This window comes from Calliopsis andreniformis, chromosome 10 (genome assembly GCF_051401765.1).
Source record: "Calliopsis andreniformis isolate RMS-2024a chromosome 10, iyCalAndr_principal, whole genome shotgun sequence".
NCBI lineage: Eukaryota > Metazoa > Arthropoda > Insecta > Hymenoptera > Andrenidae > Calliopsis > Calliopsis andreniformis.
Window position 1 is genome coordinate 16184777 of NC_135071.1, and position 25746 is coordinate 16210522.

Here is a 25746-nt window from a genome sequence, read left to right on the forward strand (position 1 = left end):
AAAGGTAGGAATATTACGAAAACATCCGTTTATTCTTAACTTAGTCACAATTTGGACGAAATATAGAATATATTATTTCCTTATAGTATAATACATTATCGTAAGTGTGTATGTGAACGTAAGATTGGCAGCACTCAATTGGCGCCCGAGTTCAAATATTGACAGCGAATTAGTTGCGGCAACGACCGCGTTCTATAGTCTTTCTTTGAAAGTGTCTCCCATGTCTAATGTGAATGAAACTTTCTTGTTCTTTCAAGTGACTTTGAAACTAAATAGTAGACACAAATTTCGAACATCTCAACGCGTCGACAATCATTTTTCGCGGCTTAACATTCAAAGGGAAAGAAGGTCGAGGCCACTTGATAACCCTCTTGGAGATCGATTTTTGGAGATCATCCTCGTAGAAAAATGCAAGGTAGGCCTCCTCACTGACGTTTTCTGCTGGTACCGTGAACTTAATTGTCGATCACACTAAATCACACTTGGGGCACGTCTGCTGGGTTCCGTAAGGCCATCTCCTCAGTTTGCTGCATCGATGGAACTTTTCTGTAAGTGAATTTTAAGTAGTTAACCTGTTCTATATTTCTTGCACGTTTTATAGGTCAATAGCTTATTACTTGGAATTACATTCCATTAATTAATAATCTACTTAGCTTCATATTATAATATTATTTTGATTTTTCTATAATTTATGAAGTTTTTAAAAAAATTGTTAGAACTCTCTCTAGTATATTACTCACCTCTTTCTATACTGGAAGATAATGTAGACGATGATGGCATTGCCAACGAACAGCAGAGCAATTAGGACAGTCGGCAAAACGACGTCTGTAAAGTTCAAAGAAAAAAGATTATTAGAAATGTTAATTATGAATTACCCTACTGATAGAGATACGATTTAAAATGAATATTATTTAACAACGCGCAGATTCCCATTTGCTTTTGCCATTCGTCTTGGCCCACGTCTTGCAGAATGGCATAGTGAACTTTGATCACAAGGCTGACTAATCGATCCAAGTTTGCATTTACGTGAGATCATTTTCGTGCTGATTGTCCCTTATAATCGAGGATATTCCAATTGGAATTACTGAGGGAAATTGAATTTATCGCCGTGCTGTGTCATCGTTGCAATTGGCCATTTGGAGTCAATGCAAAATGTTACCTATTGAAAGTGTTTGCATTATGCATTGGCAGTTCAAAATCCAATTGCAATCAAATCTGATATAGAGTACTACTGATGCTATGAATAGGAAACCTAAGAAATGATTAAAGAATATAAAAAGAAGGAATATAAATATTCTGCTGCATAAATAAGTGCCAAACTGCAGGCACTTATATAATCAAGATTTATTCTCCTGTTGAACTTGAGTTGGTTTTATTGGACCCGATTCGACATGAATTTTAATAGATGCAAATTGAATGGTTTCATTCTTGTTTCTACCTCCTGTGCGTGACTCGGATTGTCACGTAAGACGAAATCGATAATTAGAAATCAACGTACGACTATGCTATTGATTGAAACAGTATCTAATTCTCGTTTTTGTTTTCACGTATCGTACTGTGCAGTTTTCAATATTGAAAATACTTTTCGTTGAGACTTTCAGAGCTCATTAACCATCCTCAATAATTGAATTTTTTATTTAAAAAAGAAATAGCAAAAATTTGCAATGTCCTAGTTTCTTTCTCCGTTCATGTCAGCTTTTCTGATTTATAGTTTCATTAATAATAAATCACGTCGCGGTCTATAACACAGGCAAGTGGTATCAAACGATTTTACAATGAAATTGCCCGAGGAATGAGCGATACAAACGGGGTAAAGTGAAGAATGAAGAAGTGATAATGAACTGGGAAGTTTTCATAATTGTTAAACGCGGTCGTTATCTGGGAAGCTCAGGACGTTAATTTCAACAAAGCAAGGCCAATGGACTTGCAATATCCCAGATAATTATTCCGTAATATCGGCCAACGCTCGGTGACGAATCAAGAAACTTCCACGCGACTCCTCAGCTGGACATTGTGATAATTCAAATAGGGACATTAACAGCAAGAAGAGGGGAAATGAATTCTGATTAGTTTTCTTCGTACAACTTGACGGAACAGATTGAAGCGGAGAAATTTAAAATTAAACTCTGAGTTGGCCTAGGGGAATTTCTTTAATATAAAGAAAGCTTAAGTCGCTCATTTATTTTAAATTCTAGAGTATTGTACTTCTGATATAATACAAATTTATGCAAAAAATTGAGAATATTGCATGTTAGGCTTTCTATAAAAAATTCTTAGAAATGATACTCCAAATGAAGATATTTTCTTTAATGATGAAACAAGTAGCCAAGTTGCACTTTATAAGATTCAATACTGTAACAAAAAATCCATTCATTAACTCAAATGTCAAATAAGAAAAAAGAGGATGTTAAATGTTAGTGAATAATAGAATACACAACTATCTATTAAATTACGTAATTCTAAGAGTGAGTTTGTTCTGTTACACAACACGCACATAAACAAGAATTTTCCTTTGAAAGTTTTTGCCATCACTTGTCAGCAATTATTTCCAACTTGTTCATTAAACTGCACGTCTTATCTTATCACTAAAGTAACAACATGCCACAACGTAACTTGATCTTTGCTTTCCACTTTTCTTTCAAATTTATTTCTTTAGTAAAATATCGAACCACTTATGCACCAAACTAGCATAAAACGACATTGATAATGATCTCAGTGAACATGAAATTGCCATTAACATATCAACTTCTTCACTGAAAGCAGCTATTCGACATGCACCAATTGAATATTTAATCTACCAATGTGATACTCCCAGAATTAAATATCTATTATTCATCCCCCACTTCGCAACTTTCCATTTCTATGCAATTCCCAAATCTCTAAGTTCTCACATCGACCCCAAAGAAGCTCTCTAGCATCAACAGCGATCCACTCGCCGAACGTCGGCGTCGGGGTGAATTTCACAGCACAAACTCGAACCACCCTCTACCCCCAAGAGCAGACTGCTAACTTTGATAATAACGTAGTTTGTCGTGAAGAAAAAAGGGTTTTTGGACACAATAAAGGTTCGTTAGACTGAAAAAGAATTTCTTCGAGGTTGGTTCACTGACCTACGACGTAGTCGGATTGCTTCATCGTGGTGGATTGCGTCGAATCCATAATGTGTCCGCTGTCTGTCGCGACTGCGTCCTCGCCCCGACCGATTCTAACCCCCGTGCCAAGGACGTTGTCCCCAGAAAGGCTGGACAACCGACGGTGGTCGTGTTCTGTCTTCAGGATCACCGCCGAGGTGGCTGTCAAGAAACATAAAAAAAGAGTATTTAATACATGTAACTTATTGTTGATTCGCTGCATTTGTTCTGCTGAAAAATTCCAGAGGGGTGACTTGAAACTTCCAAGTATTATATTAAATAGTAAAATGGTGCTACTAGTTGCACTGAATACTTCGTTAATTTTTTTGAAGACAATTTAAGTAAATTTGAGTGAAATTTGTCCACATATTTCTTTTTTCTTTATTGAGAACTTTTGAGGGTGAATACTTTGAAAAAGAATATTTTAATTTAAACAGGGTATATCAAAATATTGAAAAAATTAGATTTTAGTCTTGATTGTTTTTAAGGTGGACGAAGTTGTTAAAAATATTTGCACTTCTAAAGTCAATTCTTGATTAAAGAGTTTCCATCACGGTCAGATACTGTCTCCGTCTTTGGCTCATCGTGAAATAATGACTGTTTGGAAACGAATTCGACACTCTATAAATACCACTGCTGTTTACATATTCGCACGATGAGACACACGTCCTTATCGAGTATGGAACTCCAGTTTATGAGTCTCTCACCCGTAATGAATACTCATAATACAATTCAAATCAGGTATTAACATAAGTTGCGTTGTTTGCACTGAGAATAATTCATGAATATTCAATTTATCACAAATTTAACAAATTACTATTAAAAATACCGTTTAAAAATATTCAGTCCTTTCTTGTTATGCATTTTAGTTAACAATAAGTAGTGCAGAAATTTAAAAATTATTAAAAATATTAAATGCAACGTACTAATTTTTGAATTTTTGAATATTTGAATATTTGAATATTTGAATATTTGAATATTTGAACATTTGAATATTTGAATTTTTAAATTTTGAATTTTTTTAATATTGTAAGTGCTCCATTTCAAAGCGTAAAAATACAGCTTTTAATTATTTTTCACGGTTAGATTTCTTCGAAACGAATCTTCAGTTCTATTAAAAAAAAAAAAAAATAGAAAAAGATTATGTTACCACGTATCGAGGAAATTCAGTTTATTGAACCACACGTAACACCACAAACTAATTAAAGTTCCGCGTCCTCTAATGATTTAATAACTCGTGGAAACGTAACACGAAGATCGAGGGTACAAAGTCCGTTCCACATGCAATGATTGGTAAAAAAAAGTAAAGAGAACAATACTGACTGTGCACTGTGCTGCTTCAGCACTTGTGTCGTTCCACTTTTCTCTCAGATCTGTCGAAGAGACACTCGTCTCAGTGTCCCTCAAAAATATTGGCTGGCGGACGTTGCGAAAATATCGCCGACGTGTTTGCCATTTTTTTGCATAGCGATTAAACGTCACTAAACCAAAAATACCATTACGTAATCAGTTTTTGGAGCATTTCTCTGTACTTAGCGATTGAAGAAGTGGACAGATTTTAATTTTAGCAGTATTCGAGTAACCTTTAGTTGAGAGATCGCGAATCCGTCCTTATCCCAGCTAATTTGTCGATAGTCGAACTTTTGTGCCTCATCGGATTGCTGTTGACCCAGTTGTAGCAATTTTTCCTCTGTTAGTACTATCGATTGCGCTATTTTCATCGCGGTTTATCTGGAGCTAATTGAAACTTTGTATTTTCCTATTCTAATGTCATTGCTCTGTGTAGCATAATTTCTTATCGAATAGAGTCCACTTTAAACACACTTCAGCCATGATATCTGAACGTTGTCATTGATAATCAGTTTCCATCGATATTATTTTCAATTCTGACCCTCTATATTTTATTATTTTTAAACTCCAACTTCTGAGAGAAAAATTTCTCGGTCCAACATTGTTTGGAATAACATTCTCTATGTCTCGTTATATTCACATCTCTTTTGCTTTCTCTGTGACTTCAAAACAGTATTTTAAAAATGAACATAAATTCAGCTCGCCAAGATAAACACAATTCAGAAAAATAAATTCGCGTTGCCAAGATAAAAGGTGACCCAAGAATATTTAACCCAAGGCGTTTATCAAAAAGCAACGATTCAAAGATAAAAAGAATGCCAACGCGTGTATTCAAGCGTGGACAACAAACGTGTCATTCAATGATTTTCTTCAGCTTCGAAGGATAACGAAAATGGTTTTTCTGTTCAAGCAAATGGTTTTCTTGTTTGAAAAGAGGCGTAAGAGAGTGGGAAACGTGAACGGCGCGTGCTTCTGTCGTGAATAGGAAAACGATAATCGTAGAATGGAGCAGTGATAGTCGGTGACCCGTGGCAGATCAGTATGTCTCATCAAAATCTTCCCACATTCGGTGGCGATAGCGGATCGTTCGATTCTCATGCAAGCAAAAATGATTATTTCTTTCTCGTATCTGCTATCAGCGAATCGCTGTCAACGTTTAGAATACAAAATGATATCATTTGGAGACACTAAATACTATTTCTTCAATGAGAATTCAAGTTTTCAAATAAAAAAATGTTTCAAATATAGAAATTCTTAAATTTTGAACTCTTCAAATTTTCGAATATTTAAAACACAAATCTGAGGTGTCAAAATTTTTTCCAAGAAAACAATTTTATAAGCTGAGATGTTAATGAAGTCAGAACTATCTTACCTCGTAAAAACACTATTCAAAAACAATTTTTTCAAGTTGCAACGCTTTCGCTATTTATGTCTGGATCGAACAAAACCTTTAGAGAGATTAATCACTGGATTCTGTATGTTTTCTAACGTACTGTGTTTAAAGGCTCCCAATGCCCGTCTGAAACCCTCAAGACACTTTCACGAACTGAAACGGGCTTGTTTCCAGTACTCTCGTCAAGGGTCCTTCTAGTGGACGTCCAATCAGCCACAATTGTCGGTAGCCCTCTAATCTAGTTAATCCCTGAATGATCAAGTGACTGAAATACTCCTTGTAAGGGCCCACTGTTTCTTCGAATACGAAACAGAGTCGTTTCAGGAAAAAAAGTGTCCAATTGTAAGTCTAATTTAATTTAATAAAAGGTGTGAACCTGATGTGCGCAAATGTTCTTCGCGGGAGAAGTTAATATTTTTCTGTCTTCACTTTACTATTGATCTGATATCAGAATAAGCAACGATATTAATGAATTACAGAACCTCTATTTATATTCTCATTCAAGTCATCATTCGTTAAACAATGCCTGTATGAGTAGCAGCGCTTTCGAAATTTGTCACCTTTGTGTCGATAATTACTCGCAGCTCTTCAGAACATTCGAGCAGAAGCAGACAGAAGGTCTCACGTGTCGAGAAACGTCAATCCAAATTCCTCTCGCAAGAATAGATCGTCTTTATGATCGAAGAAAAAGTTCCTCCCGAATTGCGTCACGAGTGGACCTAATTTTAGAGCTATCGAAAAGCGACGGTGAAAAATATTGCTAGCAGAAAAGGGGCGAGGAGATGGAGATCTAGAGCGGAATCGTGCGCAACTTTCGGTATACATATACGTTGTATCAGTCACGTATACCATGTATCACAAGGGAAAAGAGTCTCTCATCGAGGAAAACGCAAGGTCAATCGTGCGAGTATGATGCAGAATGATTCAGGAAGAAATAACAAGAGACACAGAATCCAATGAAAAAAGAAAATAAAACATTTCGATTCCATAAAATTTCAAAACAAAGAACGGTTTTTACAACTGTAAAAACTGTTTCTCAAAGCGAGTGAATTAAGTGAAAGGAAATCTCGTAACGAAAAAAGGACTAAGAACAATTGGCTTCATCGCGAACAAGAGAAGTTATATAAGAGTGGAGTAAACGATTTTTCCAACGACGTGGCAGAATTATTAAAGAGGAACGAATGGAATTCTCAGGCAAGCGCAACGTCAGCCGAAGACGATTCTGGTTGACGAAACGCTACAGCCATCGATTTCTCGCCACGGAAATAATATTCAAATATTAACGAGAGTAGGAGGAAATTCGATGAATATTTTATTTGACGATAGATCGTCGAGCTAATTTCTTTTTTGAGTCATCGCTAAGAGATAAGCACGTGCACAGTGACGTAATACACACGTCGCGGACGAGCATTTTAAACGATTGTTTTGGCCGGATGCGATACACAGAACAGATCCACGTGATTCCGCGTAACGAACTTGATGGCATCTCTTGCACCGAGTATAAATAATTTGATTAATATGACCGCTCCATGGACGTCTCCCAAGCATGACGTTGTCAATTTCAAAGTTAACAAAGCAGTGGTCGAATACAGTTAGAACATTTACGTCTCTGGCTCTCGATAAATGTGTCTTCCTTCGACGAGCCTGCACTCTCAAAACACGATATTAAAATTAGACCCACCGAATGATCAAATTAAATAATAATTACTTTCCCACTTTACTTACGAATGAACGCTAATAACACCCAATTCTCTTGAATGAATAGAGTCTAGATAAAAGATAAACTCAGTGGCACAGTTACTTAAAAATATCTCTGCTTATCAAGCGGCAGTAAAGTTCAAGAGCAATTTCTCCTTATCTATTGCATCAGGTCTTATCCGCGAATAAACAGAGGAGAAAAGAATTTGAAAAAAGCAAGAAAGAATCTCCAGGACACTCACTTATCAGGTGTCTGAAGGTGTCCGTGAATATTCGTATCATGTTGAATCTGGTAGAATCACCTCGGTCCTCCGTTGCACCGAATTCGTATTGGCTGCACGCTGTCAGCTGCCACACGCCACCATAACGCGTTCCTGCACGACACTTCTGTTAAATGGCGCAGCTCCTGCCGGCTCCAACTATACTACTATAGCATCAGCGTGAAAACGACTCGCGATTCTCCCCGAAACCTCTCCTCTCTGCCTGCCTCGTCGACCTTGTTCTTCCCCTCGTTTCGATCCACGTGTCCTGCTCACGAAAAGCGTCCCTCGCTGAGCACTCAACCACCAACTGCCTCACTTACTGGCACAAGTGTCCTGAGAGGTACGCTGGGTCCTCGACAGCGATCGAACCACAGGAAATTGCTTGAGCAGCGAATAGGTCGACACCTATGAAGCCACTCCACGAAATGACCTTTGAACTATTCGAAACCTCGAAATCTTCTTAAGGGTTCTATTGTAGGATGACACGAGATTGCCCTACGATAAGTAGAGCAGAAATGAGAAGAAAGATCTCGTCGATTCCTTTTCACAGACTCCTAGTTTTTGTTTCCCCCGGAAGACCAGTGACGTCATTGACTCTCGGTTGTCATAGGTTGATAAGAAGCTGAAGACGCGCGGACCAGATGCCACAAACTGAGCGGGATCGTTGCTATTCCATCGGTTTTATCCGCGAGGAGCGCGTCGCGTGACGGGACGACGCCTCCGACGAGCCGCCACGGTGCCCTTTGACCCTGGCGCGGCGAAATCAGAGAGCGAAAAACGGGGCATGATAGGAAAAAAGAGCAAGATTCTCGCTTACTCATTATCGCTTATCGACCATCCTCTTCGGTGCATCCCTAGAGTGAGCAGCAGTGACCCTACCACTGCTGCTCTGCTTTCAAATGGTTTCCACGCGCGGAATTGATAAAGACTTCATTGTGAATTTCATTTGCATGCTGATGATGCTGTGGCGAAAGTCTCCTACCATAGAATGCGATTTCTTCAGTTTTTCTTTCATTCCTTTTTTTAGAAGGCCAGGCAATTTTTTGAGGGTAGAAACTTTGATTTAGTGGTGTTAAGAATCTTTTTTAGTAGAGAAAAATTAACCTTTTAGCCACTATAGTGGCTTTCGTGGATATTATGCTTTTGAATGGTATGCCACTGAAGTGGCTCACTCTGTCTGTATTACCTTATTGTGTATTTTTCGAACTCTTTATATGGAAATGTATAAATTATAATTTATTCATTTACAACTCTATTCCGATGTAATGTCATAGTGGAAAGTGTCATGCACAATTTACGTGCAATCTGCGTTAAAGGTTGCTGTATAGAGATACAGTGTTGAGGAAAATTCAGCTGTAGATAAAAGTTTAAGTGATATTTAGAGGGATTTCGTAGTGCGTTTTTTTTATAGCAATGGGTGTCTTCTATCTGATGGACTGACGTGGTTTGTTTGACGAAGATAACCAAGTTTTTTGAGATAATGAAAGGTGGGACTTGTAGATTTCTAAGATGGCTAAGGGAACTTGTAATAAAAGACAATTTTAGAATGTACTTCAAAAGTGAAAATCAGAGTTTCTACAGTGTGATATAAAAAACTTTTCTTGGCATTTTAGAGCACTCTGGACTGCTTTAAGAGGTAAACTAGATAGCAAGTAGATTGTACAGTGGTAAAAAAGAATTGTACCGCTATCTTTACTACTTAACGTAACAGAACATGCTAGAAGAGACTTCCATTAGACTGAATCTATGTATTCTACGGACCTATTTCCTTTAAATACATTTCAAAATTAAAAAAAAATCTTAATTTCCTCGAAATCTTCGAAAAATTGAAAATCTCTATTGAAAAATAAAAATTTGATTTCTTCCAAAACTCAAGACTGTAGCAGGAAAGAAAAAAGAAAAATACATTCTTGAAATGACCTATACAGTTTTCCTTTAAGACCACAGGAACATATTCTCACTCTCCCCATTCACAAAATCAACTCTGACCCACCCATTTACATTCCTCCAGCGATCTACCATCAATAATGAAGCCCCAGTGAATTGACCCGATACCAAAGTGTCTGTAAACAAACCTCCACCCACTATCAAAATTAATATTCACTATCAGCTCGCCCAGCACTCGTGCAGGGCATCGCCAACGCTGAAGACGACCCTGACTTAACGACGCCACATGGCCTATCCTTATCCCCCCTTTCTTGGCCTAACACATTCGAGCTCTTCATACAAGGAACGCTTTTGAGAGCAGTCGAGAACTTCGCCGCATTTTAAAACGTGTTTTTCATGAGGCTTCAAATCGATAAGCCTCCTTATCATTCGCCAAACACTCACCTCCAGGGATCTTCGTCTAGAAATCGATAATCTTTAGCTTCAACACTAGTGGAATTCTTTCTGATAGTTACCTACTTGAAACCTCATTTCCATGGCCACAATTTCCCTGAAAGACTCGCGAGAAATATGTGCTCGCCATGCTCCGAATCAACCTTGCTGACGGATGAACACAGCGCATGAATCGACGAGGCTCGTCAGCTGGAGGAATTTCAAGGAGAAAGATCGAGGATTGAAGCGAGAAAGAACGACGAAGAGGCAGAAAGGAGCGGCTATACTGTTCGAGTGAACCACTCGTTCTTATCCCAGCACCTGTTTCCTTCGATACACCTGCTGCGAGTAATACCTGATCTCGGTGATCTTCTCGCTGGTCTGACCAAAATCGTCTTGTTTTACTTAATCCTCGTGTCCTTCGATCTTCCCCAAATTTTGCTTCTAATCTTCAAATGACTCTATCTCGAGTAAAGTTCCGTATTCTACACGAGTGTCAAACAATCATGGACCTTCTTTACGTCGTCTCCCAGATCGCTTCTTTGTTCTCCTCAAGACCACAGCGCTTCAAATTCAAGGTAGCTTTTTACTTGAACCCTGTCCAGGTCTAATTTTCTCTCAGACTCTTTACCCCCGCTCGATCATTCTCTAAATCACCGTTCGAGCCAAATCGCGAAACTAGCCTCTGTGTCTCTTGAACCTGCTACCACCAGTTGAACAAGTGGAAACGTCCGTACGAGTCGGGCCAGTCGTGATTCCACCGATCTCAGGTCCGGTTCCCAATGGAGAATCTGGTCGGGTAAGAAGGACCAGTATCAAATTCGTGCCCTGGTCGAGACTTTCCTCGACAGGCTGGCCAACTCCATCGAACCGAAGCAGAGGAGCCTCGGCCACAGCATTCAGCCTCTCGAGCGGTTCCCTTTCTTCTTTCCTGGTCTCTTTCTGTCCACGTCGCGGGAACAAAGATCAGTCCAGCGTCTCGACGCGACGCATATCGCGTTTGGAGCCGATACGAGGCGACGCCAGTCCAGCTGTCCACCCGGACCCACTCTATTCCATCGACTTTCCTCGAGGCGAGTCGACGCTCGTCCTGGCGAGGCTGGTTCCCAGGTTCGTTTCCCTCGAGCTCGAGTTCCTCGCCTCCTCACGATACCGCGCGTGCGTCGTTCTGCGTAATCGCGAGGCGTGCGTACGTAAACGTGAAAGACGGCGACACGAGCTCTCCATTGATAAAAAGCTGACGGCGATAAGACGGCAAGAGTCGCGTGGTCCCACTATCAGAAACGCCGACGACGACTGGAGAGGAGCCGTCCCTACTTTGACCCGCCGCGACGCTCGGGAGCTTGCGTGGTGGGGGAGTAAACAGGGGCAACCCCCCCACCACCGAGACCCACTCCCACGCCGATTCTGAGCAGGATGAAAACAGCTGTCCTCTTTCGATCGGAGGAACGGTTCTTTTCTGCTGTCTGTGTTTAGGGCTTCTGATGGAGGACGGGGGTGCCTTTGGGGAGGTCACCCCCTTTGGATTGTTGGATCTCGGGTTGCTAGGTGAAGGAGAATAGGTCAGACTTCGGTTTGGGGGAAAAGAGAGAGAAATTTCGATTTTTAGATATCTGAGGAATTCATTTTTCAAAGTGGGATTTTTCTTTGGTTGTGGTTCGAAAGAGTGTCACTTTTGGAATATGTGAAGTTTCTGTTAGATGTTATATAATTTTGCAGTTTAACCAGAAGATATAGTAGAACTTCGATTATTTGCATTATCTGACTGTTATTTTTAATTCGATCTTTTTTTCTTGAAAATATAAATACTATCTGAAGACTATTAGGACTGAACACAACATGAATTAAAATTTTTTTAATTAAAACGTAGTTCATGTAATTTTGTTCTGTCAGATTAATTTAAAACACTCGACTAGAATACTGTCTCGATGTAAGCACACTACTCAAAGAATAGTTTTAAGGAAACATATGTGTATTATGCAGGTTATATCTGAATAATACCTTATGTCTCGATGCTTGCTTTTCAGATAAAGTAACGTTAATTTTTATATTATCTGACCGCGACTCCCCTACAAGGTTATTTTCGACTTAGAAATTGATGGATGGTCAAGGAAAATAATTTATGCCTCGACACTGTTGTGTCAAATAATGTTCGACGCCTCATCAATATTAATCAGGCTAATACTTATTTGAAATTCTACCGAGAGCAAAAACAACGGAGCTGGCGCGTGGGACGAGTTGCTTCAACATTTACAGACTACAATTTTATATCTCTGATCTTTTTTAAGACAAGAATAATACAATTTTAACTAATCTTCTTTTTAATTTATTTGTCTACGAATGAGCCTCACAAAAATTCATCATGGAAGCTACAACAAAAAATAGGACCATGAAACACCACTACAAAGCGGAGGAACAATCATGCTATCTAAAATTAGTATCAGTCCGCACGTGACAGAGTTTTTAATAAATACAGTCAACGTGATGAATAAAATGAAGAAAGATGAAGTGAGGAACTCTCTGGCAGCAGCAAACAATCAAGTATGAACCTTAAACAAAACTCTAAAGCGAAAGGTCAATTGTTTCATCAATTATTAAGAACCCTCAAATACTCTGCAGTCGAGTTTCTCAACTTCAGCTCCATTCCGATGCTCGTTCGACATGTGCAGCTGTAACATTGTTTTATTTTGTCGACTCTAAAATTATCTTCGGGCGCGTGGAAGGAGGAAGAGATGGTAGGGATAGTGGTAGGAAACGATCATCCCCTCCATTGTCGTCCTTCCCTCTTCACTTCCTTCGCCAGTAGAAGAATGAGCCAACTTGGTTCCCCCATCTCCCAAGGTTTCTTGTCCCTATAAACCGCGCCATGCCCGAAACTGCGCGGCTTCTGAATTATGCATTCCCATTCGGAATAAACACGGCCGTAGTTGTACCAGCGATTCTGCAAGTTTATGCAGCTGTTTGCAAGAAATTTAAGAAGCTCATGAGGCGACAATGAAACGGCGGAAATGGACTGACCATTTGCGCGCGAAGAAAGCGACAATTTGAAACGAGTTTTAAAAGATCCTTGGCGATTCTTCAAATTTTCGTTAATATATATGGCGATTCTAAAAAGAGAGATTAGTCACAGCATTGTGGATAAAAATATTCTGCTTCAAACGTGTTTCCTCGTGACAGAACAAAAATCCTGAAAAATATTTCAGGTTATGTTGGAAGCTCGTGATTTATATACAGAAAGCACTGGCTGCAACCAGCCACAGCCATTTTTCTGCGCCGTTTCCTGTCACTCGTGGGCCATTTTATCGCTGTCCCGTGGAACGAGGCGCAGAAAAAGTTGCGAGACGGGCTGACAAAAGTTCCGCCGGCGGCCATGTTAGGTCTACGTCATCGATGCACTACAATACACTCGAATCCCGTGATTAAGGGAGCAATCCTCTAAGCGACTCGAATGGCCTCCTTTTTTTTTTCGCCTTCGGTGAAAGCTAAGGAGAAAATTCCACGATATGCTGCCAGCGGAATTCCCCGCGGTTCCCCGCGAATTATTAGCGAGAATAGAGGGAATCGTGAAGAATAGAGACACATTCTCCTCGATTCCTTTTGTTCGCGGCGTGAAAAGATTCAGGCGGCGCGCGGCGGGCAATTTTTTATCGCGAGCCGACTTTTTCATTTGCCCTGAATCCGTTCTTTATACTTCCTTACAAGGGCTCATTCAGAATAACCGAGCAAATTAGCCGAGCAGTATCGTCGGCGAAATTGGTCGATTTTCGGGAGGAAACGGTCGAACCGATAACGCTTGCGCAGAGGGACGATAAGGGAAAGTTGCGGGGGGCGAGAGGAGCGAGTATCGAAGCGCACGCGATGTAGTGTCGCTGATAACGAACTGAGGATAAATGAAAAGTGGAGAAAATGTTTCTTGTGAGAGACGTCTGTGGCGAAAATAAATTGAAAATAAAAAAATAGAAAAACAAATACAAAAAGGTAGATATATCCTAGAAGCAAAAAATAAACGTCTACAATATTTGAGCAACTCATTTGCTAAGTTGATCAACTCTACAAAATAATATTTATATGTATTTGAAATATTTGTAAAGGGTTAAGCACCAATCAAGTGCTTTGGCGCTAAAATTTTAAAAAATTCGAGAAGTGAAATTAATCACTTCAGCCTATGAACGTAAGCGGTTCATTTATTAGGTAATATTATCTCCTTAAATTATATTATAAATATTCTAGTATTTAAAGTAGATATTTTTATGATAAATTCAAGCTCAGAAGTGTTTCAAAATTCGTCCCAACGAATATGATTCAAAAATTGCATCAACTTCCCGCTAGGGAATCACGAGCAAAGCAATCGATAGTCGAAGAAGTTCCCGAAGAGCCCCCTTCTGCCTCGTCAGCGAGCTCGCCAATTAATAATCCGCTGAAACTATCGTATTTCACGATATTGACGCGGAAGCGCAGTTAAGTGACGTTAATTAATTCGAAATTCTTGTATCGAGCTCGGCCCGCTCGAGAGGAAGATCGACACCAATGACCTCGCATCGATCACTCACGATTGACTCGTAAAAGACCGGCGTTATCAAAGAACAAAGCGAAAAAAGCAGAGATTGAAGAAAATATCCGATAAGCGGTCGTACGATCTCTGATTAATTACATTCAGAGCACGCTTCATTAGCGAAATCGCTTCCGAATCACTAGGAAATAATTATCATATAACTCTCGAGAATTATCGAACGATTCTCCAATTCACTAGCAAAAAGGGAATGCTGATTCGATCTGCATTTACTGTGTTACCTGGCGGTTGTCAGCGACCTGGAACGTCTTTGGGCAGAGGCGTGCAACGACTCCTCCTCGGGCGAACGACTCGCGGAATATTAATACTCTTGAGTGATATCACTGATTTATCTAATCGACACTTCGCGACGATATAAAACTATCGATGGGGACATGTACTTTTCGAGAGGTTCGCGATCTAGGTGTCCGTTTTGCAAGAAAATCGCTCGGGCAAGAGACACGTGGCGTCGAGACGGCTGGCGTCGTTACGTGCGCGACGCTGCCGATGTATAGTGCCTTCACGAATACTTCGCCGCGAGATTCTTTCCCTCCGTCTTTTTCTTTCTTGCTACCAGACCCCCACATCATCCCAACCCCTACTCTTGTCTCCCATTTACCACGATATCCCCACCCAAAGGCTTCCCCTTTCGATGGGCAGCCATAGGTTCCTGGGAAGCCCGTAAGGGACGTAACTGGGGACTCGAGAACCTTGCACTATGCACCATGCGCTGCTTCACGCAGAGCTATTCTTCAATTCAATTTCAGCTCTATTTAACAGATACAGGTTCATGCACTTCTAGTGCTCAGAATTAGAAAAAGAACTCTACATAATTTTAAATATATTTTCTAGATACTTGGGATACCTTATCTAAAAGAAGGTTCGAAATTTCTAGGCCACAGTGAATGGTAATTATATTACTGTAGAGTATTTGGTTTTCCATTTAAGCTAGAATATCCCAAAACTCTTAAACAAAAGTATCTCTATTTATCCAGATATTAAAACCTCGTTTTAATATTTAGAAGCTTACAAGAAATTTCCTCTCCCAATTTTTGTTTAAGCACTCAGAATCCATTGTTAAGGGTTACAATCTCCTTTGAATGACCAAAGAGGGATTAATTCAGCCAGAACAGTGTCATAAAAAGAGAATGGTCCTTACCTCTGCAACTTGGTATGGCGATGACGCTCTCGTTCCACTTGCCGTTTCTGCACTCAAGTATCCTTATTCTTTCTCGGCTGTCAGGGAACACGGTGCCCAATTCACAGCGGAACGTCCTCGAGGTCAGAGTGGTATTCAATATGAAACTTCCGTTCGGCGCTGAGATATCCGGGCAGCCCACCACTGTGACATTAAAGTGTCACTACATTTAGAATATTCTAAGTATATACCCTGGAAGCTCGGTTCTTCCATTAATATTACATATCTCAGTAATTTAACATTGAGGAGACTGACACTTAACTGGTATAGTAGGGTCACGATATTCTACTATATTCTACTTCTTTCTGCTACTACTTTACTACTATTTCTTCTACTAGTATTACTCTACTACTATACTCTATCTACTTTATTCTACCTCTTATGTTTGGTATAAAAAACAGCAACACGATAGAAAGAATATGATGATGATGATAGAAAGAGTATGCAGCATTGTGTGCCTCTGTCTATCCAATGCCAAATCGAACTCTCACAGTGTTGCTATTTTTCTTTGAGCATGGCTAGTAGTAGAGTTGACTGTAGCATGACAAATATTCATGGGAAACTAGCAGCAATTAATAAAGTAACAAATGGTTAATTTTACAATATTTGTAATGTACAGACATTATACCAGTCGAGGGTTGAAATTTTATTTCTCTTAAGAAGAACAGAACCTAGTGCATTTAAGTTTCTCAAAATATCTAGGATTCTAATAATACTGAAGTAGTTTCCATTTTTTCACTGATTCTCCCTGATATTACTTTAGTAAAAAAGATTCACTAGAACAGTTCCACCATTAAAACATCATTCATCATCACATAGTAAACGAATTGCTCTAAAAATGGCGAACGACAATGCTCAGAGCTAAATATTTAGAACGACTCGCTGCTGCAGCACAGCACTGGCTCTTGATCTTGAAGAAAGATCGTCGATCGAGTCTCCAGGGCACGTCACGCTCCTGTTCCGAAAATAACCCAGTCGAACGTTATTTCTAGGCGAAGGATTCATTGCGCAATCATCGGTGTTTGTTCGTCTCGAGTTCCATCGGTCTTTGAGCCATGTCTATGTATCAGGATCTCGTTTCACAGCTCTCAAAAAACAGTCCCGTTGTTAGACTGACCTTGATAGTGCAAGAAGAATCCCCGAGCGGCGTACAGCCTCTGCGAGGCAACAAGGTCGAGGGTGATTAGGTTCGAATTGGAAATAACCTTGACGCCAGCCTCGGTGCCGCAGAATTCGAGGAGGGTTCGTCCCTTTTCACGCACCCTGATGACATCCACGCAACTTCCGTCTGCCTCTGGTCCTGAAATACAGTGAAATGGTTAATGGGAATGCTAATGAAAATGAAAATGGATTTCAGACGTTTTATTCTTTTTTAGAAGATAGAGTGAAAGCTCTTAAGGGTAGATATTCAATAGGAAATTTCCTATTGTTTGTTGTCTGTTACTTATTTGAGTGTGTTAGAAATAAATATAAATAAAAACCTTAATTTTGAGAAAATAGACTCAGGTTAGTCTGACTCTGAGGTACAGAGATACCAAACAGATCACAGTCGAGAAAGATAATCCGTCTTCCCCAACATCCTCATAATTTTTGAATGGCCCAATTACGAGCGTTCCCCTGAATCCGCGATCGACACTCACCCCGTATATTCAGGTCGTAAAAAGTGAGTAGGATCCTCTGCCCAGGATCCGATCTGAAGGTCCATCCACACGTGTTCTCTCCGACGTAGTACAAAGGGTATCCTGGCGAATGCACGTAGCCACCCTCTCCAGGAACGACCTTGAGCTCCTCGTTGCAGTACCTCCTGACTGCAGCCTCTGGAAGCACCCCCGAGAAGGTACAAATTAAAACATGTTTCACAGTAGAAAAAAAAAGAGAGTCTACCCTAGATATACAACCCCAGGTATTACGAGGCGAAATGAAATTTCCACCCCAATAGTGGAATGAATTATCGGGGGCAAAAAAAGGGTATAAATTATCCCTCGACGCGAGAGAATCCCATTTTCTCCGGTTCGATACGGCTCGATCGAATTACCACCCCCGAGCCCCAGGGGCGTTATTGTTCGCCGTTGGGACGCGGGAGGACGACACCTCGGAGGGCATAAGGACGCGGTTCAACATCTGCATCCGCCTCGGTCCATTTGTCGATTTCGAGTGTGACTGTGGCCGCCGTTATACAGCGTCAGGAGCGAGGCAAGGGTGTCCTTGCTCCAGTTTCCACTGGAGGGGCGAAACCACCGTCAGCCACACCTGGAGGGGGCTGACGGTTGTAGAGCGTCGAAGGGGCGGCTCGGCCCTTCCCACCCTCTTCCCTTAGGGAAAGAACTCTTCCTCTTGACTTTGCTCGATGAAACGAGCGGAAAGAGGCTTTGTCGACGACGGAATTGAAAAGTCGTTGAGAAATGAGGAACGTTTCTAGATCGTGGAGGAAAAAATTTGCCTTTTCAGGGTGGGAAAATTGTGTTCCTTTTGTCGTCGAGGGAAGCAGAAAAGCTGCCTTGTGAGACTTTTTTTGTCTTCAGTTTATAATAGAGTCTCGATATTCGTATTTAAATTCTTATATTTGTAAAGCGTAATTATAGAATTAGGCAAAGAAGAATATTTGAAGAATTGTAAATTGTCTTTGCACTGCTATAAATCATTTTCTATAATGGAATTAGTATTATAATATTAATACCATACTAACTGAAGGCTACGAATTTTTTTAAGTGGGTCTCTGAGAATTTAGTATTCAGGATGCAGGAGCATTCTCGCGTCTCTTATAGCTCCTCTGTGCCTGTCCTGGCATAGGAATGATGGATTAAGGTGTTCTTCAAGAAAATTCTTACTTTTGTATGCAGGGTGGCGTTCATTAGGTTTCCGGAAGTATTTTTTGGCGTTATATAACTTTCACACTTCGACTGCCAGAATGTCCTTGTGTATAGGTATCTACTAATAATTACGAATGTGATCTAGTTGCAAATAAAAAATCTAAAAAAATGTTTACAATATAGAAAACATGTGAACAACCCCTATTTAAAATTGCAAAATTATTAGGTAATGTTTGTCTTAATAAGAATTCCAGCTTCTTCAACTTTTGAATTTAATTTTTCTTCTTTTTCTGACACTTGTACATTTTAATATTAAATCTGAAGGAACTGCAGTCTTCATTGAGCTATCAAAATTTAAATTACCTTTCGACAGGAAGGGTAAACGAAAAATCAACGAGCGTGCTGCACGTGCCGCTTTCTGTGCTCTCCACGTTCGATCGAAACGAGCTCGTTTTTGTTTCGGATTATCTAGATTGTAGATTATCGATTCGACACGACTGGAAATTGATTGCCTGCGCCCTTAGAACAGGAAGTTACTGCACGCGTGAGAAATAGTGTGCTTACTCTTCCTGTTTCGAATGCGTTTCCACCCTTGTGAAAAACGATTATATCGTTTCGCAGAATAAAAATTTTATACCTTTTTTCTACACAGAACACTATATTATCGCAGGAAAATTAGCATAGCATTTTGCAGAGTTACCTCTCCTACATTCTTGTTTCTGTAGTAAAATTTTATATTCGACTTTTATATTTCCTTTCCTTTTATATTTCCAGTTCATAAATAAGCATGTAATTATTGCTTAAATATTGTGAATGCATTAAAAATTGATTTGAAATACTTCTTACCAGGAATACAAGCGTATTTTAGCCGCAAAGTGCCTGGACTCCAGTAGCCAGTGCCAGGCTGCTCTGCAGTGAAGTTGTAGCGACAATGTTTCTGTCCAGAACACCTGCAAAACGAACAAGAAACCTCTTAGTATAATTAACATACATACACTCTCTTAAATTTTCGGGCAACACATTAAAGCTACTTTGGAAACATTATATGCAAATATTTGCGCCACATTAAGCCTCAAAAGAATATTTTTGTGTGTCATTAACAACTTTTTGGTTGTATTATTTTTTTTATGAAGAGAATCTTTACATAATATTCTAGATTTATAATACCTATACGTGATTATAAAATATCTGTATCATTTACATGATAGGAGTGAATAATAAAAAGATCATCAAGTTACCCTGACCCACATATGGGTCATAGGACTCTAAACATGTTCAAATTAAAATAAAATCAGAAGTTTACGCAAGAGAGTGACAAAAGGGTCCACGAGACATGGACGTATGCAAATAATGCCAATAATTCCAAAGAATTCCAGCGCACATGCGAAATATGCGCGTTAAAGGATTTGTTTATCGCAAATGGCGCAACGCTCGAGATTGTATCGATTCCTCGCTCCAGGGTCGTCAATTAAATAAGCAACGACGGTCATTAGACTGTCTACCGGGTGTCGAAAGCGCAAGGGCGAGGCCTGGGGAACAAAAGAGAAATCGCGATTGTTTTCAGATCGAAATGATTGTTGCGCGGGGGATCGAGAATGGCCTGGCCATGAGGAACGGTCCTAGGGGTCGATTTCCACCCCTTTCGCTCGGCGCTCACCCTTCCTTCTCTCGCTCGATATTATCCTCTCGCTACCCTCTCGGAAATAAAAAGGAAATAACGTTTCGCGTGCCACCCACGCAGAGAATCCCTTTCAATTTTTTGACGCGACCACTGGGGTCGCGATTCTTCCATTGAGATGCTTCTTTGACGCAGAAATCCGTTTAAACACGTTTATTTGATGCTGGATTATAATAGAAAAATTTCAGGAAATTTGCAGAATTTTTTAGGGGATTTTAAAGAGAAATTTGTGGGTGGCTAAATTTTTTTTTGATTTTGAAGTGCAAAGTGTCTTATGGATAAAAATTATTTTTCCAATCTTTGCACACATTTGACTTAAAATAATTTTCTCATTCATAAATATTTTCTATAATCTCCTAAAATATGAGTACTCTATAAACACTTCCACAATGGTATCTATCGATGAACATTTCAATGACTACACCTTTTTCCAAAAAGCTAAAAGATTCATTTTCTCATCCAGCATCAAGGCAGTCGCGGGAGCTGGATCCCAAAGGGCGAGGAGAGGGTGGCGCGCCCTTCGTAATCGCGCTGCAACCCCTTATTTGCAAAGTTCATCGAGCTGTGCTCCTCGCGCGGGATGCACTCTACCATAAGCGATTTCTCCTTCGGCGGGCATCGAACGTCGCTCAAAAGGCAATTAAAACCTCGCGCACGCTTTGCTGGCGCACATCAAACGACGATTTCGCGTGGCTCGAGATTTCGTTGCAACCACCCTTTCGAAGATACCGTCGCCGACGCGATGATCGGCTGCAACACAAAGGCTCGAACTTGACGGGGGTGAACGAAGGTAGCCGATTTCTCGCGCGAACTCCGATCGAGACCTGGCTAATTCCGCGGAATTGCATTCGACCGTGGTGGTTGGGTCCCATTCATGCGATTGTCGCCGCTACCCTTGTGCTTTTCTGCGAACTACGATAATGGCGCGAGTATAATGTCGAGGCAGTGGCGTGAGACGTGCTGGCGAAAATGGGAAAAGTTCTGTGAATGGTCTGTAGATGAAGGGGGGTTTTATTTGAATTTGTTAGACGGAGGAAAATTGATGAAAATTAAGATTCTGGGAACGATTTCTTATTTTCAAAATGTTTAAATATTCAAATATTCAAACCGTCAAATAGACAAACATTCAAATATTCAAACTTCAAATTTTGAAATTTTCTTAATTTCAAATATTCAATTTCTTTATTTTCTTAAATTTGAACATATGAACTTGAAAAACCTAACTAGCCATCTCTCCCTTCATTTTGCCAACAAGTATACGAACCTATTTTTAAAATTAAGACTCTAGCTACTTTTTTAATTACTGAACCCTGGGACCCACGTACTCCATATTAATACTAACCATATTAATACTTCTCCATAATATACTAAGTAGCAGTTAGTAATCCAGTCTTATAGGCATTAGCGAGCAGCATGGGAAAAAGACCTAGTCTCGTCCCGACTTTGTATCGCAATGTACCCTAGCGGTTTTCTACTTCTGTGGTCTACACAGGTAACCGAATCTGCCTCACTCTCTCCTTTTCTTGCGCTTAGTGGCTGACTCGTATTACCCATGGTAGGCGGTTATTATGTCGAAATGCGAAAGCAATGTCTCCTCGTGAACCCATGAAACTTTGGAAAACACAACCTCGAGGTATCACTCTCTCAACTAGTCACCTTCAACACTAACTGCATCTCAAAAATTAACCAACAAACGATTACCAAAAAATAACATACTTTCTGTTTAACGATTTCCTGAAGTCCACCACCCCGAATTCTTCATAAGAATCATCGATGTAATTTCCTCTCAGCTCTACGCTCCTCAGCGCCATGCTACCTCCACTCCTGGTCACCTTCCTTTCCACCAGCCTCTGAGCCTCGTATCCACAGATGCGCGTGAGGTTGGACAAGTACTCCGCTTCCAAGACGAAAACGAACGCCTTCAGGGACCTGCAGGTCATTCGAACGACTCCATGCGAGCAGCGTTCCTCTTGCACCACCTCCATGTAGCCTCCAGGTAGCCTGACACTCTTCAGCACCTTGGCGAATGGCGATTGGGCAGCCACGAAGACGGCTGAGCACCTGGCGATCATCATCAGGGCCAGCAAGAGACTCGTCAGGGTCGTTGCTCCTGGCGCCATGGTCGTTGATCATCACAGAGGTCAAGGATGTCCTCTCGAGACCGATCTTAAAATTAGCCTCCTCGAGGACTCGAGTGCGTCGATACGCTGGACCAAGATCAGGCCTCTCGATGGGCCTCTGCTTTTTGTACGAAGGCTCTGCTGGTCCTCCAAGTCGCGCTTGGACACTCGAGACCTACTCCACGGTGGAAGGTCGATGGTCCCTGGGCCTGTGAACGTGCACTGTGTAAAGGGCGTGGGAAGGTGGGCGCTTTGGGTGGTTCTTGATAAAGTGTTTGGAAGTGGTGTGTTAAAAGAAATTATGAGGTGGAGAGATTTCTTGGAATTGTTCATTTTTTTTTAATCTTGACTTTGTGAGAATTCCTTTTTGCCTCTTTAAGGTCACTATATTTTTCCACTCTCACAATTTTATTATATGGACACCAAGAGGAATTGTGTCGACAGCTTCCAAACACCTTTAATACCTTCCCAGTTAATATTTATATTATGGTTTAAGTTTAAAGAATGCACCACTTTGTCGACTTAGAAAAAATCTTGGGTATTGGAACCTGTTCAATTTTGATTAGTCTTGAAAGTTGATCTTTGAAATCAGAATCTTTCCAAAGATCACAATTTTTCCACTTTTTTAGAAAATTATATAATAAATATCAGATTCTACATACATTGTATAAAATACACTTTTGTTTAAAGGCTCTCACAAATTTTTCATTTTTCAGTTTCCAATTCCTTTCGATTCTCTCTAACAAAATCCTGTCACTCTATCTATCTGTTTCTACTTAAAATTAGTTTCATAACCAATATACTAACTTTTCAATAAAACAACCCATGTAATATTCCTGTCAGTCTGTCTATCTGTCTGTTTCTACTTAAAATCAATCCCATAACCAATTTACTACCTTTTCAATAAGACAAACCACGTAATATTCCTCTCAGTCTGTCTATCCATCTGTTTATCCTTAAAAGTAATTCAATAACCAATTCACTATCTCTTCCACCAAATTACCTATCTCCTCAGTCCTACAAAGCAGTGTCCCCTTAACGCTTACATCACAGAAGCCACGCGTTTCACCTTTCCCCGTCTCCTGTCGGTTCCAGCGGAGATTCGTTCACTCAGATCTCGAAGGGGTGCTCGCAAACACGGCCACCAGGTCGGCAAAGCTTCGAAAGACTGAAGAGAGACGATTATTCGATGAAAATCGCTGCTCTCTTTATTTTCGGCCCGCGTGCCTGTCGGTCTCTGGTGTTCTTCAGGTTCCCTCCGCTAATATGAGGCCTCTTGGTACGACGAAGAGACCCTGGTGCACGATCAATCGGCCACGGCCAAGTTCCAGGCTTCTAGACAATTTGCTCCTTCCCCAAGGCCGCGATTAGAATAGTAGCGTTGCGATTCCGCGGATCTTTTGCATGTTTCGTTTAACGTCAAACAATTCCGAGTGAATTGTCTGCCATTAGCATCCTCCCGTTTATTTTTGAAGCCTTAGGTCGAAATATATTTTCGAACCGAAGAGGACTTCCGAAGGATTTGGTTGCGTTTCTGGAACTGCTGATATAGGTCAAGGTTCACGTGCAATTGTTATGAATATATTATGCATATGTTATGTTGTAATGAAGGAATTCCCAGGTTTGTGGCTGATAGTTTGTACGTATATTTGTTTCACTGGGAACCAGCCACTGCTTCAAGTTCAATTTTTATGGTAGTCTGATAAATTAGGTATTTTGTGAATATTCTTGAAGATGTGTTCGAAGCCTCTCGAGCGTTTTAGAAAAATAGTTATGAGGTATTAATATTCCAGCCTCTTGTATCAAAATATATTAAGTTGCTTCTATGGTTCCTTAAATAATCGTCAAAAAATATAATATGAAATTCTCCAGCTACCTTCTGTACAATTTGGACCTTCTAGCTGAATCACAACCAACTTCGATCACTGAAATTTCACTAAATTCTTGTTTCACGAGCGATCCACTCGCCCCGACAGAATTTTCCAAAGGCACAGATCGATCCCTGACCGTGATTCTTTAATCCAATTCTAGATCAACCGCTGTCGACCAACATTCTCTGCCTTTCCTCCACCAACAATTTCCACACTGTAAACACACACATTCTGTGATCTCAGCTTCCACTTTGCGCCTCGACTAACGACATCTCGAAGGATTCCTCGTTTCCTCGCTAAAACCTCGTTTGTTTTCGTACCATCTCTCCCAGGCTGTTCTCCACGTCTCTACATAAATTTCAAGCAGAACGCGAGAATTCCGCGGCACAGAGTGGCCAGCAGAAAATAAAACTCCTTCAAAACTACCAGCACGTTCCGCTGTGATAAATCACTGGAAACAGCGTCGGCTAACGGTGCCCATTCGTCAAGATAACAGAGCGGTTTTACAGCCTCTGCAGTGATAGCTCAGTGATAGCAGACTGACGAAGGGGTTGGCAAAATCGTGTTATTTTGGGGATTAAACCCATTCACTTCCACAAAAACGCTGTTATAATCACCATAAAAAAATCGGAAAAAATTGCACTCCCTCTCGAAGAAAGATATTTGTGAAATTTTGAATTTCCAGTGAAATGGGGTTCCTTGATCTGCAGGGTTAAACATGCATCACTTAAACACAATTTTTTGCTCCAATTTTTTTTTAAGAAACGAGGGAAGGGTAATCCTGTTTTCCACTGTTTTATCACTGATTAATTCACCGCTTTTTTAAATGAATTCACTTCCCGCCCTTTCGCCAAAGTAGAAACTTGCGTGCACACTCGTCGCAAGCGTGCTGTTTGGCGTCGTGCCCGTCACTGAGGAAACAGGCACAGTGTCCGCTCCTGTCGACCATTCGTCGCCTTGTGCCACCAGCGTGCTGTCAGTCCGTTCCTCTACCATTGACAGCCTAAACAGCGAATCCTATGAGCCATTGGCGTCCACGCTACCCCCGGAAGCGAGCAACCCCCGCCAGCGATGGCCAACCTTCTGCGACCAACACGTGGTGTTTCATTAAAATAGGTTCCAAAGCTCCCCCACTTTATGGAACATCGAAGAAGAGATGGTAGTCGAAAGAACGAAGGGGGAAGGGAACGTGATTAATTATACAAAGTAGTTTGTACACTTAATTATCTGGTCAGGGTCTTCAGAAGCAATTTCAGAGTTCCTCGCGAATCTCGAGTGCTCGGAGATCCTCTGGTTTAGGGGGCCACCCTTGCAACAGCACGTGCGTTTCGACTGAAGGGTGTTAGAGGGGCACAGTCGTGCGTCG

The 25746-nt window shown here is 40.7% G+C and overlaps 2 protein-coding genes and 2 long non-coding RNA genes across 4 annotated transcripts; all 4 read right to left on the minus strand.

The window, feature by feature from the left end:
* Positions 1–13: 13 nt before the first annotated feature.
* LOC143185031 (uncharacterized) lies at positions 14–22524 on the minus strand. The gene is made up of 8 exons (XM_076387718.1): positions 22106–22524; positions 19558–19661; positions 17542–17718; positions 17019–17201; positions 15863–16045; positions 3111–3293; positions 741–825; positions 14–546 (listed from the first exon to the last, which is right to left on the minus strand). The coding sequence occupies exons 1-8, from the start codon at positions 22507–22509 to the stop codon at positions 477–479; spliced, it is 1389 nt and encodes a 462-aa protein (XP_076243833.1). The 5' UTR covers positions 22510–22524; the 3' UTR covers positions 14–476.
* On the minus strand, positions 5337–5977 carry LOC143185035 (uncharacterized). The gene is made up of 2 exons (XR_013002862.1): positions 5854–5977; positions 5337–5627 (listed from the first exon to the last, which is right to left on the minus strand). It is a non-coding gene; the product is annotated as an uncharacterized LOC143185035 (long non-coding RNA).
* On the minus strand, positions 6048–6736 carry LOC143185034 (uncharacterized). Its single transcript, XR_013002861.1, has 2 exons — positions 6251–6736; positions 6048–6170 (listed from the first exon to the last, which is right to left on the minus strand). It is a non-coding gene; the product is annotated as an uncharacterized LOC143185034 (long non-coding RNA).
* A 54-nt stretch (positions 22525–22578) lies between the features above and the next one.
* LOC143185110 (uncharacterized) lies at positions 22579–23915 on the minus strand. The gene is made up of 3 exons (XM_076387844.1): positions 23895–23915; positions 23579–23770; positions 22579–22718 (listed from the first exon to the last, which is right to left on the minus strand). Exons 1-3 carry the CDS (start codon positions 23913–23915, stop codon positions 22608–22610), a joined length of 324 nt encoding a protein of 107 aa, XP_076243959.1. The 3' UTR covers positions 22579–22607.
* Positions 23916–25746: the final 1831 nt, after the last annotated feature.